This window comes from Lathyrus oleraceus, chromosome 6 (genome assembly GCF_024323335.1).
Source record: "Lathyrus oleraceus cultivar Zhongwan6 chromosome 6, CAAS_Psat_ZW6_1.0, whole genome shotgun sequence".
Lineage (NCBI taxonomy): Eukaryota > Viridiplantae > Streptophyta > Magnoliopsida > Fabales > Fabaceae > Lathyrus > Lathyrus oleraceus.
Window position 1 is genome coordinate 278,907,703 of NC_066584.1, and position 12,018 is coordinate 278,919,720.

The 12,018-nt window shown below is 33.3% G+C and overlaps 1 protein-coding gene across 5 annotated transcripts; it reads left to right on the forward strand.

Moving 5' to 3' along the window:
• The first annotated feature begins 2,599 nt into the window (after positions 1 to 2,599).
• Positions 2,600 to 9,129, forward strand: LOC127094208 (PH, RCC1 and FYVE domains-containing protein 1). Of its 5 annotated transcripts, none has more exons than XM_051033066.1 (11): positions 2,600 to 2,955; positions 3,062 to 3,222; positions 4,089 to 4,230; positions 4,520 to 4,606; positions 4,689 to 4,781; positions 4,857 to 4,943; positions 5,038 to 5,142; positions 5,434 to 7,521; positions 7,601 to 7,747; positions 8,025 to 8,476; positions 8,583 to 9,128. In XM_051033066.1, exons 3-11 carry the CDS (start codon positions 4,183 to 4,185, stop codon positions 8,722 to 8,724), a joined length of 3,249 nt encoding a protein of 1,082 aa, XP_050889023.1. In that variant the 5' UTR covers positions 2,600 to 2,955; positions 3,062 to 3,222; positions 4,089 to 4,182; the 3' UTR covers positions 8,725 to 9,128. The 5 variants fall into 5 exon arrangements, with proteins under 5 accessions (XP_050889023.1, XP_050889022.1, XP_050889024.1 ...); XM_051033065.1 differs by having other exon boundaries at positions 2,600 to 2,921; positions 3,028 to 3,222; XM_051033067.1 differs by having other exon boundaries at positions 2,600 to 3,222; positions 4,692 to 4,781.
• The last annotated feature ends 2,889 nt before the right edge of the window (positions 9,130 to 12,018 follow it).

The following is a 12,018-nucleotide window of genomic DNA, read 5'->3' on the forward strand; positions in this document are numbered from 1 at the left end:
GTCAGATGGTTGATATGTTGCTATTATGTATGGATAGATGTTGTGTGAATAATGTGGAATTATGTTGTGGAATGGGTGATGTGAATGTGATAATCTCATGCTTGCTTATTATCATGCTTTCCTTTATATAATTATGATATCTCATCCCTTCGATTTTCATGTTGCATCCACATGGGTAATGTGCAGATAATCCGCAGTAGGTGTTCATATGTGAGTGGAAGATGAAGTCTTCCATTTTATTTTTGTACCGATATATGCTCTGATATGTAACCCCAGAGAATTGGGAACGTTGTGTCTTTCATTTTTTTAAATTATTCCCGATAATGATATGTTATGTCGATGTTGAATATGTTGAGTTAAGTGTTGGTTATTGTTGTTCCGCTGCTATTTAATAAAAGTTAACATTCTGACATGTGGTAATTACTACTATTTTTATAAATGTCAAGTGTTACATGTATTTTCGATTGAGCAAGTTAATTGTATATTGTAATGTAACATCCTAATTGCATGCTGATTTGTTTTACTCTAATAAATGTTTTAAATTTATTTGGGAGAAATTTAGGGTGTTACACAAGCCATAGGACAAAGAATCTAGTTCTTGCGCACCAAAACTCTTGTCAAACAATGAGAATTTAGCCTCCTTATATAACAATGTCTTTTGGGCTTTTTCTTCTTGTATATCTACACTTAATTCGTCCAGAAAATAGATGAATCGGTTGGATATGATTAGCTCAATAAATCTCTCCAAAATATATGATTTTGTATTTTTCAAATTCAAATTTAAATCACATTTAAATCTGATTTGAATATCTCCCGTTGTCAAACAAATTAATCAAACATTGCTAAAATAACTGCATCAAATATGATTGAATCTCAATGAGAAATTGCGCACCAAATAACATCCATCAAGACTTGCTGAACAAGGCCAGATGTTATACTACACATGTTGCACCAATATATCTAAAATGACTCCACTACATATCTAGTAGATCTTATGTTGTAGAGTGAGTCTTGGATAGAGAAATACTGAAACCAAACTACAATATCATATGTCTTTTGACAATGACTAGATGTTGCAGCCCACATGTTAAAATATCGTGTTCAACGTGTGTTTCTTCTACACCAGAACCAACTTGAACAAACTCCATGTTGTTTTACATAATGCATCAATCTCAAAAGGAGCAATAAAAATGAAAACCCATTCATAACAATTAGGTTTCGGATAAACCCGGATCCAACCAACAAAAATTATGGGTTATTAGGTGACTATGTTTTTCTCTTTTATGTAATTTGATGTGAAGACTTTAATGTGTTTAATCTTGGTTGTTTCGATTACATATTCTTGAATATTTTTTATTTTGTGGGTCATGATTTTAAATTATTTATAATATTGCATTTTGATTATTGTGATGGTAATTCTTGTAAGTCGATAGTATTTTATGCACTTCTAGATACTAACGTAATGCAACTTTGCTTTTTGCAAGTATGTTTATGATCAGAGATTTTTTTAAAAAGTAATATGACAAATAATTTATAATTATATAAAGAAGAAAAAAAAGGAAATTTTTTGAGTAACTCACAATCCAACCCAATCCAGCCCGCAAAATGGTGATTTTATCTAAACCGACTCCATGATATCAATGATGACTATTTTACATCATCCAAACCGATATTTCATATATGAATTAGGTCATGGTTTTGACTAACTTCAACGCAAACCGATCCATGTATCCCCTAACCAACTCATTAAAAATAAAATGTTAAAAATTATAAAATTATAAGAATCAATATGCATTTAAATCTTAATTTTTTTATAAAAAAATTTAATATTATAAAAATCATTTAAAGAAATTAATTTTTTTTTGCATTTTTGGAAAAAATCTGCATAAGTTGTGTCGCTAGTGTGTTGGAAGTTGAAACTTGGTGTAATAACGAATTTGACTTAGGCAGGCATGACATCGGGGCGGATCGGGGACGATTTTTACCTCCCCAAATCCAAACCCCCAAACAATCTCCGTTCTCCGTCCTAAACCCAAACGGGGATGGAGAATTAAAACTCAAACCCGTTTCAAACGGATTCGGATTGGGTTCAGGTATCCCCGCCCCGCCACCATCCATTTAATGAAATCAATTTTTTTAATAAAAATATTTAATTTTTTAAAAACCAAATTACATTACAAATAATAAAATAAAAAAAATTTTAAAAAATTCCATACATACATTTTGAAAATTTAAATAATTAATAAAATCAAAATATTAAAACATTGACCACTTATTTAATATTTTAAATCATTAAAAATAAATAATAATGTACATGATAAAATAAACTGGACACGTTCAGAGTGGATATTAGTGTCTCATTATCCGATCTGTCCCCATATTTTATAATCGGAAAAACTCAAACTCAAATCCAAACCCAATCAAAATGAATTTTCTCTGTCAACTTCGAAATGGATTCAGATGAGGACCCGCATATACGGATTATGTTTTCATTATCAGGTTGCCAATATTCCCCCTCTCTCTCATCTAAATTATTATATTTATTTAATTTGTTTTTCAATTAAATGAGTTAAAAATACACGAAAGATACCATACCTTTTCCCTCCATAAAGTTACCAAATCCCAACCCGTGTAATAACATAAGAGGCAGCAAACTGAACAACCTTTTTGGAGGTAAAAGACAAGCTTAGAAGCCATGTCCGGTCGGTGTTCCTTCTTCTCTCCCACTTCCTCCGACATTGCTGTCTTTTCCCACTCTCTCACTTCAATCAACAACAACAGCCAAAACCAGAACTTTCCTGAGGAGAAGAACCGGGTCATCGTCTGTGAGGCCTCTCGTTTGTGCCGCCACCAGCAACCCTCTGCAATACCGGAAACTCGGTGACTCTGACCTCAACATCAGTGAAATTACTCTTGGTACTGTAAGTTTGCTACAGATAACAAGCTAACCCTGAAGTAAGATTGAGATTTGGCTTTCACTCATTTTGGAAGATTTTTTACTGACATCATGCTTTGTTGAGCTAACAGATTGAAACTAGTTGTGTACCCTCTTTGTGGATAGATTATTGTAGCAACAAAAGTGTGCGGTTATTTTGAAGGAGCGGGTTTCTTATGCGACAATGCAGACATTTTGAGGGTTGATTCTGCAAATATCAAAGAAAGTGTGGAGAAAAGTCTTAATCGTCTTGGGACTGATTATATTGATTTGTTGCATATTCACTGGTGAGTTTAAAAGTTAGGATTTTTATTGTTGTAGGAATCTTATATTAGGTTATTAAATCACTTCAATTGAACCGAACCATATTGCACAAAGAGTTCTAGAAATGAATCAAATGACAAATAAACTTAACCGAAACTGAAAATGAAAAATGCTAAAAACAAGTTCGGTTCAGTTCTTTAACAAACTGTTCAGTCCGGTTCAAGAAAGTATAACGGTACGGTGCTTTAACAAACTGTTCGGTTTGGTTTGGAAAAAATTATCTTTTATCGGTTTGGTACGGCTTGAAATTCTGAACTGGTATACCAAACCAATGATTTTGATTCGGTTTGGTTATAGATAAATAAAAACAGTTCGGTTCAAAAGACATTGGTCTGGTTCGGTTCAGTTTTCTGATTGAATTCATCGTGAATATGTTTATTAATCATATTCTAACTAAACTTAGGTTGTGTTTGTATATTTCAATTATTATCATGATAACATATTTTTTACTAAGCAGAATAAATAACATACACCATTAATATAGGTATTATAAAAAAAAATATGCATCCTGTGAGTGTTAAGTTAGTTTATTGACGTGGAAGCAGTTTAAGAAGCGCGCCAATATCTCATTCCCTTTCCTTCTACGAAACTTTCGCATCTTCACTTTCTCTCTCAATTGCTCAATCCAATTTTGCTCTCAAACTAATCACACACTTATTCATGCCAATTTCACACACCCTTTTATCAATTTTCAATCTTTTTTAGATTGGTATGAGAATTCTTCATCTGGGTTGTTCTCAGATTTTGAATCTATAGAACCCACTAGTACCATATTTGGATTTGAGGCATTTTCTGCTGTTTTCATTTTTGGGAAATTTTTCATCTTGAGGTTTTTGGAGACTTTGATGAGAGGCCCAAGTAGAAAGTATGACGCTTGAGCTTTGTCTTCTTCAGTGGTTTCCTTACAATTTCTTTCAGATGGAATGGCAGATCCTGATAGTTATGGGAATCCTGAACGTGATATTGAACAAGTTAGTTTCATCATCCCATTAATCTTTTTCCCTATTCAAATTATTTGTTTAGTATCTGAAAAAAGGATTAGAATTTTGATTATTTTTTTGTTTCAAGCTATGTAGCACTATCGGATTAAAGGCGAATCCGATACGTGACACCTCTGACACGTGTCTATCACCGACACTATTGACAACATTTGATCACTTCCATTTTAAAAATTACTATATAGGTCTACGTGTCAATGTCAGTGTCGTGACTAATGTTTGTGTCATTGTTGATGTTTCACTTGATTTTACTTTTGTGAAGGCATTCCTTACTTTAAAAAGAGGGACTCAGTTAGTTAAGTATAGTCGAAAAGGGAAGCCAAAACTTTGTAATTTCAGGCTTTCGCAGGTTAGTTTTTTCAAACGTATTTATATATACGCGCTTGAATTTCATATCAATATATGGATGATTTCATATTAAGTAGCATTAGCAGGATGAAACATCACTGATTTGGATTTCTCATGGAAAGGAAAAGAGTCTGAACTTGTCTTCTGTTCTGCGCATCATCTCAGGACAGAGAACGGTATGTTAAACGATGCTTGGTCTTTCAGAGACTGCTGTAATTACGGTTAAATGATAACTAACTTATACTTTGCAGGCCGTCTTTAGAAGATATTTGCGCCCTGAAAAGGATTATCTCTCGTTCTCACTTATTTATAAAAAAGGCGAACGGTCACTTGATCTGGTTAGAGAAAACACCGCTCTTTATGTTGGACTTGCATCTTTTGTCTATTTCATATGAATTTTGAATCTACTGCTTTCTCTTTTCAAATTTCTAGATCTGTAAGGATACAGCCGAGGTTGAGGTTTGGCTTTCGGGCCTTAAGGCATTAATTTCTACTGGACAGGTTCGAAGGCGGCACGCTAGAAGTGATTTAACAGATGTGAGTTGGAATAAAACGCTTTTCAAAATCAGATGATGTACAATATGTCTTACTCATGATCTTAATATTATTTTAGTAATATTGTAATAATGATTGTTGTCATAATAAGTTCACCGACTCAGTAATATGTATTTGATTTTGGTTATTTGTTCAATGTGCAAGTCTTCATCTAGCTCTCCTTAAAGTTGAAGTTATTAGGCAAATGAAGATGAACACAATCATCTATTTTTCAAAAACATTTTAATGAAGAAATTTTCGATTCTTATTTTTTTTTTTAAAATTCACTTGCAGGATAGTTCTGAATTTTTTCTGAGTGGACGTCCTTCTGGTGGATCATTAGAGTCTACTTCAATTGTTTCCAAGAACAGGTTTTCTTTTGAATCAGTTTCTGGTGAATCCACATCGTCGATTAGAGGAAGATCAGATGCAGGGTCAGATCATGCAAGTATGCCAGTAAGGACAAGTGTTGGAGATGGTTCCCGTGTTAGTGTGTCGGGTGTTAGCTATGTTAGTAGTGTAGGATCAGGACAAGATGACATAGAATCTCTAGGCGACGTTTTCATATGGGGAGAGGTTTGGGCCGACGGGAATTCCTCTGACGGGTTAGGGAGTCAAGTCCCTTCCAAGATAGATGTCCTGATTCCTAAGCCATTAGAGTCTAATGTTGTTCTCGATGTTAATCTAATAGAACCTGGTGTAAATCACATTGCTCTAGTAACACGGCAAGGAGAGATTTTTACCTGGGGAGAGGACTTTGGTGGAAGACTTGGACATGGGTTTGATAAAGATTTTGGTAAACCGAATCTTGTCGAGTCCCTAGCAGTTACTAATATGAGTTTTGTTGCATGCGGTGAATATCATACATGTGCGGTATCTACATCTGGGGATTTATACACCTGGGGTGACGGTGCACATAACGCTGGAATTTTAGGCCATGGAACTGATGTTAGCCATTGTATACCGAAGCGTGTCACTGGGAATTTAGAAGGACTTCAGGTTGTATCTATAGCATGTGGCTCATGGCATACAGCATTGATAACTGCCAGCGGGAAACTTTTTACTTTCGGCGATGGAATTCTTGGTGTATTGGGGCATGGAGATAGAGAGAGTGCGTCGTATCCAAAAGAGGTACAGTTATCTAGTGGACATAGGGCTATTCAGGTTGCATGTGGAGTGTGGCACACGGCAGCCATTATAGAGGTCACCGATCAATCAGGTTCAAATCCTTCTTCGGCAAAGAGGATATTCACGTGGGGCGATGGCGATCAATATCGTTTAGGTCATGCTAACAAGGAAACCTACCTTCAACCGACTTGTGTGACTGCACTTGCTGAATATAATTTTCACCAGGTTGCATGTGGGCAAAGTTTGACTGTTGCACTAACCGCGTCCGGTCATGTATTTAGTATGGGAAGCACGGCATACGGTCAACTAGGAAATCCAAACTCTGATGGAAAAATGCCGATTCTAGTAAGAGATAAGTTACAGGGTGAATCTGCTGAGGAAATATCGTGCGGCACTCATCATGTTGCGGTATTGACTTCAAGAAGTGAACTATATACTTGGGGGAGAGGTGCCAATGGAAGATTAGGACATGGAGACATCGAAGATCAGAAAACTCCCACACTGGTGGAAGCCTTGAAAGAAAGGCATGTAAAGAATATTTCATGTGGCGCAAATTTTACGACTTGTATATGCATACATAAATGGGTTTCTGGCAATGACCAATCGGTTTGCTCCGGTTGCAGACAACCATTTGGTTTTACTAGAAAAAGACATAATTGTTATCATTGTGGGTTGGTGTATTGCCATCCTTGTAGTTCGAAAAAAGCCCTTAAAGCAGCATTGGCTCCAACACCTAGCAAACCGCACCGTGTCTGTGACACTTGCCATGCTAAGCTTAAAGGTTCTGATAGTGGTAACAGTTCCAATTACAGTAGAGAAATGACTCGTCCTTCTAGTTCCACTTATGGAAGGGAAAAATACGACAAGGGAGAGGTAAGGACTTCAAGTATTCTCTTGTCTTCCGCCACTGGTCTAGTGAAATACTTTGACATAAGGAGTAATGGGTTTGGAAGTGCAAATGAATTGTCTTCCATGGCCAGAGACGCTCAAGTTCCGTTGCGTTTACAATTGAAAGATGTCATATTTCCTGGCTCATCAAGTCCGATGCAGAATGCTTCGAGGCCTCTTATTATGCAGCAAAGTACTCCCCCAACCCCACCTTCAATGGTTAATTCAAGATCAACCTCTCCGTATTCACGAAGACCGCCAAGCCCGACACGTTCTATCTCCCCTGGCTTTTCAAGAAGCCTTATTGATAATTTAAAGAAGAAAAATGAGAATTTGAATCAAGAAGTCTCAAAGTTGAAAAACCATGTACGTTTTATAGTTAGTTATTTTATTCTTTGAGAAATTCATTAATAACTTATATGAATACTTCTTTTCTTACATAAAGATTCGAAGTTTAAAGAAAAAAGCTGACATGCAAGATATGAAGATTCACGAGCTTCAGAAAAATATTCAAGAAGCCAATCTATTGGCTGGAGAAGAATCTTCTAAGCATAGAGAGACCAGGGAATTCATCACGTCCATGGCAGATGAGGTATTTCGGTTATGAAAACAGCTTATAGCTCATATGAAAGAAATTTGACTTTATCTTATCTTTTGTTATAGAGCTAGTTTATACCTAAGTACTTATAAGTTCTATGATAAACACTTATATTATAAGCGCTCAATTAAGATGTTTAATCAACCAAGGCTCTATTGTATGAAATAAGCTTAATGCTTGAGTCTGATGGGAAGTTGAAAGTTTGTTGATAAGGATTTCAGGTTATTCATGCTAAATAGCTAAATTTGCTTCTTCATTTGTTCTTGTTTAGTTGAGGGAAGTGACTGAAAAGTTGCCACCAGAAATTCCTGGAAGTGAAGCCTTGAAACAGATCCATACGCAAGCTCGATGTATTCTAAGAGAAAACGTAGAATTTGACTCTCCCTTCCAATCGAGCTTTGAGTCTGAGCAACAAAGTGCGCCTAATTTATCAGAGTCAGATAGCGAATCTTCAAACCTGCAAAGAATAGAAGGAAATGGTGAAGTTTCTGAGGTTGTTCCATCTATAGATGCGGGAAGTGTTCCGCAAGAAAGCAACCGCTCATATTTATCTAGTACAGGAGCGTTTCCACCAAGCTCGGAAAATAGTTCCAGGTCAGCCGATTCGCACAGGACCGTCCAAGAAGGAGAAACATCGGTCATTGAACAATTCGAACACGGTGTTTATATCACAGTCATAGTACTATCCGATGGTAGCAAAATTTTCAAACGTGTTAGATTCAGGTATGAGAACAATTTGAACTATTAAGTAGTGTATTGGTTTTCTTATTTCAGTTCTTTTTATAGTTAACACAATTTATCTTTTTTTCCGCTCCTTTTCTTGGAACAGTAAGCGAAGATACAATGAGCAACAAGCAGAAGAATGGTGGAACAAAAACAAAGATAGGGTGTATAGAAGATATAGTCCACCAAGTGAAATTACTGGTTCATCTAGCACCCCGTCTCATGGTGAAGGAAATATTGAGACATAACCTTCTTCTTAAACTTACCTCTCTGGTCTACATTGTCACCACAATGGTCAAGTTAAATGATCCAGAATTGAAGCAGATCCAATCAACCAAGTGTAGAGAATTAGGAAAATTAGTGCAAACACTATACTATGAAGCACTTGCACAGACACCAGACATGACATTGATACTAACACGTACACACACTATAAAAATATAGCAGTGATTGAGTATGACACCGGATACACAATTTTGTCAAATGTGATTTAGCAAACTTACAGTAGAGTAGACAACTATTTTTAAAGGATATTGTTCTATTTAGGAACCAAAATTGTTGATGCAGGTTGTAACACCCTCTATTTTTAAAGGATATTGTTCTATTTAGGAACCAAAATTGTTGATGCAGGTTGTAACACCCTCTTTTACGTTTAGAATATTTTACCGTATTTATTTAATTAATTATGTCTTTATTTATTTATTTAATTGTTGGTTTGGTTGTGCGATGTGAGTAGGGGTGTGCAAAAAAACTGGTTATCCATAACCAAATTGGTATCCAAATTAATCCACTTTAAAAAAATCAAACCAAATGCTAAATAAAAATTTGGGTATCCATTTTGTTGTCCAAATATAAACCGGTACCCATTATAAAAATTTGGTTTTGTTATTGGTTATCCAAATTTTACTATGTGTTAAATTTTTATATTTGTATGTTTTCATGTTTTATCACATTATAAATTAATTTTATATTTTAAATTTTTTTAAATTTTATAAAAAATTTATTTTAAAAATAATAATCAGATTTTTTTTCTTTTCACCAAAAATATTATATTTGAACTTTTTTTTCGAAAAAATTATATTTGATATGTTTTTCAAATAAAATTATTATTTTTTTCTAAATAAAAAAGATATTTTTTATCAAAAATATTTTGTATTTTTTTCAGTAAAAAAATATTTAAAAAAAAATAGATTTTTTTTATTTTTTTTTATTTTTAGAATATAATTTTATTATTTTCAATTATTTTTTATATATATATATATTTTTCTTTTTTCTGAATATTTGTTATTTTTTTTCTAAAAAAAATTGTTTTTTTTTATGTTTTTTAAATTTTAAAAGAAAAAATATTTTAAAACCTCATAAAATTTGTTTATGAACAATTATGAGAGATTTTAGAAATTTGAACAATTTTTTTGATGAAATATTTATTTTAGAACAATTATGATTTATAGAGATATGATTCATAATTATTTTATTTTATGACCGTTTTTATATAATGCATCATACTTTGGGATTGTTTTTAATCGAGATATTATTTATGGTGATTATAAAAGTTAAATTTAAAGTAATTTTTTAAAATAAATATTTTTTTTATATAAAATAGTTTTATAATTAGTGAAAATAAAAAAGTTAGTTAAAAGAAAATAAAATTATTTTTGATATAAAATTGATTTTTTAAAAATATAGTTTTAAAAACTACTTTTTTTTATAAAATTGGTTTTGAAATTGATTTTTTTAAGAAAATAAAAAATTGGTTTTAAAGAAATTGATTTAAAACTGTTTTTTTTAATTTTTTTTTTTTTTGAAAAACCGGTTTAAAACCGAACCGATCCACTTATAAACCGATTTCTAAAAAATAAATTGGGTTTATGAAAATGGTTTTAAGAACCAAACCGAACCATATATATGGTTCAATTTGGTTTGATTCATGATCCATGCACACCCCTAGGTGTGAGTCCTTGAGTTAGGAACATGGGAAAATAATTATGGATGGAAGGAATAATTTAGAGTTATTCTAATAGGTAAAATAATAGCTTTATTATATTAATTGAAACAAGATAATATTTAGGATAATTAGAATAAAATAAAATTGGAGTTAGTAAGAGGAGTGAGGGTATTAAGGACAATATGAGGATAAGTTGAAGGTAAAAAGATAAGAGTCTAATTGGAAGGAAATATGTTTTGGAATAAAATAGGGATTTGAAGAACTAGAGAGTGTCAATACGATGTTTTTGGAAGTTGGAGTAAAAGAGAAAAATTGGCTAGAGGTAGAAGAAAATGAAGATAGGATTGCGTCAATTGCTAGAATTTCAGGTAAGGGGGAAAATGTGCTTCTCTAATGGATGTTAAAGCACGTGGGATAGATGGAGGGATCCTTAACCTCCTTAGGATTGAAAATCTCAATTTAGATTTTTGTTTTATAACTGTTGTTGTATGATAGAATTGATATGAAATTCGTGTACCTTATGTATGCATAAATTCTATTTTGATGTTGTTGATGTATTATGCCATTTATTGATGTTTGAAGGTTGTGACCTTAAGTGTGTTAATGGTGATTTAGAGATGATGAACATGATGATATTGTTGTAATATGTTGTTGATTCATGATTTAGAGATGATGAACATGATGATATTGTTGTAATATGTTGTTGATTCATAAATTCTATTTTGATGTTGTTGATTCATGATGTAAATGATGAATTTAGGATGCTATAACAGTAGGAAATTGAATTTATTCGATAGATTTTCGTAAAATATGTTGTTGGCACATAAGATAGTGTTTGGATAGTTTAAAAAAATATTTTTTATAGCAGTGAGAATCGACCCATACGTGTTGGGACTTGACTCCAAACCAACATAAAGGTTTTGTTTTTCAATTTTGTTCAGTAGGAGTCGACCCATAAGAGTTGAGAGTGACTCCTAACCCTGTTTTTCACATAAAATCTTAATTTTCTTGTTATGATCATAACTTTCGATCCGTAAGTCCAAATGACGTCCTGTTTGAAGTATTGGAAAGCTAACGATCAGACCTACATAATGGTAGTGCTTGGTGTAAGAATTGAATGATAGTCAGGTGTCTAAAGTAGGAATGTTTATGAGGGTGTGTGAGATCAATTAGCGACTTGTTGAGTTATCGTAATGAAATATTGATGATATAATGAAATAACGTGATTGTATGTTTATGAATATGCATATGCTGAGTTGCTAAAATTGATGTTGTTGGTTGTTGTAATGTTGATTAATGTTGCGTATGGTGTATGATGTTATGATGATGTCGTTAATGATGTTGCATGTTCAAATATATGCATGCTATTTTGATGATGATGATGATGATGTTGTTTAGGGGTGTTCAAAACCAAACCAACCCAATAGAAAACCGCAAACCAAACCAAACCAAACCGAAACCGCAAAAAACCGCATTTGGTTCAGATTCGTTTGGGTCTTTTTTAATAAAACCGCACGGTTTGGTTTGGTTTGCGGTTTGTATTTTGAAAACCGAACTAAACCAAACCAAACCGCATTATGTTACAACCCAAACTTCA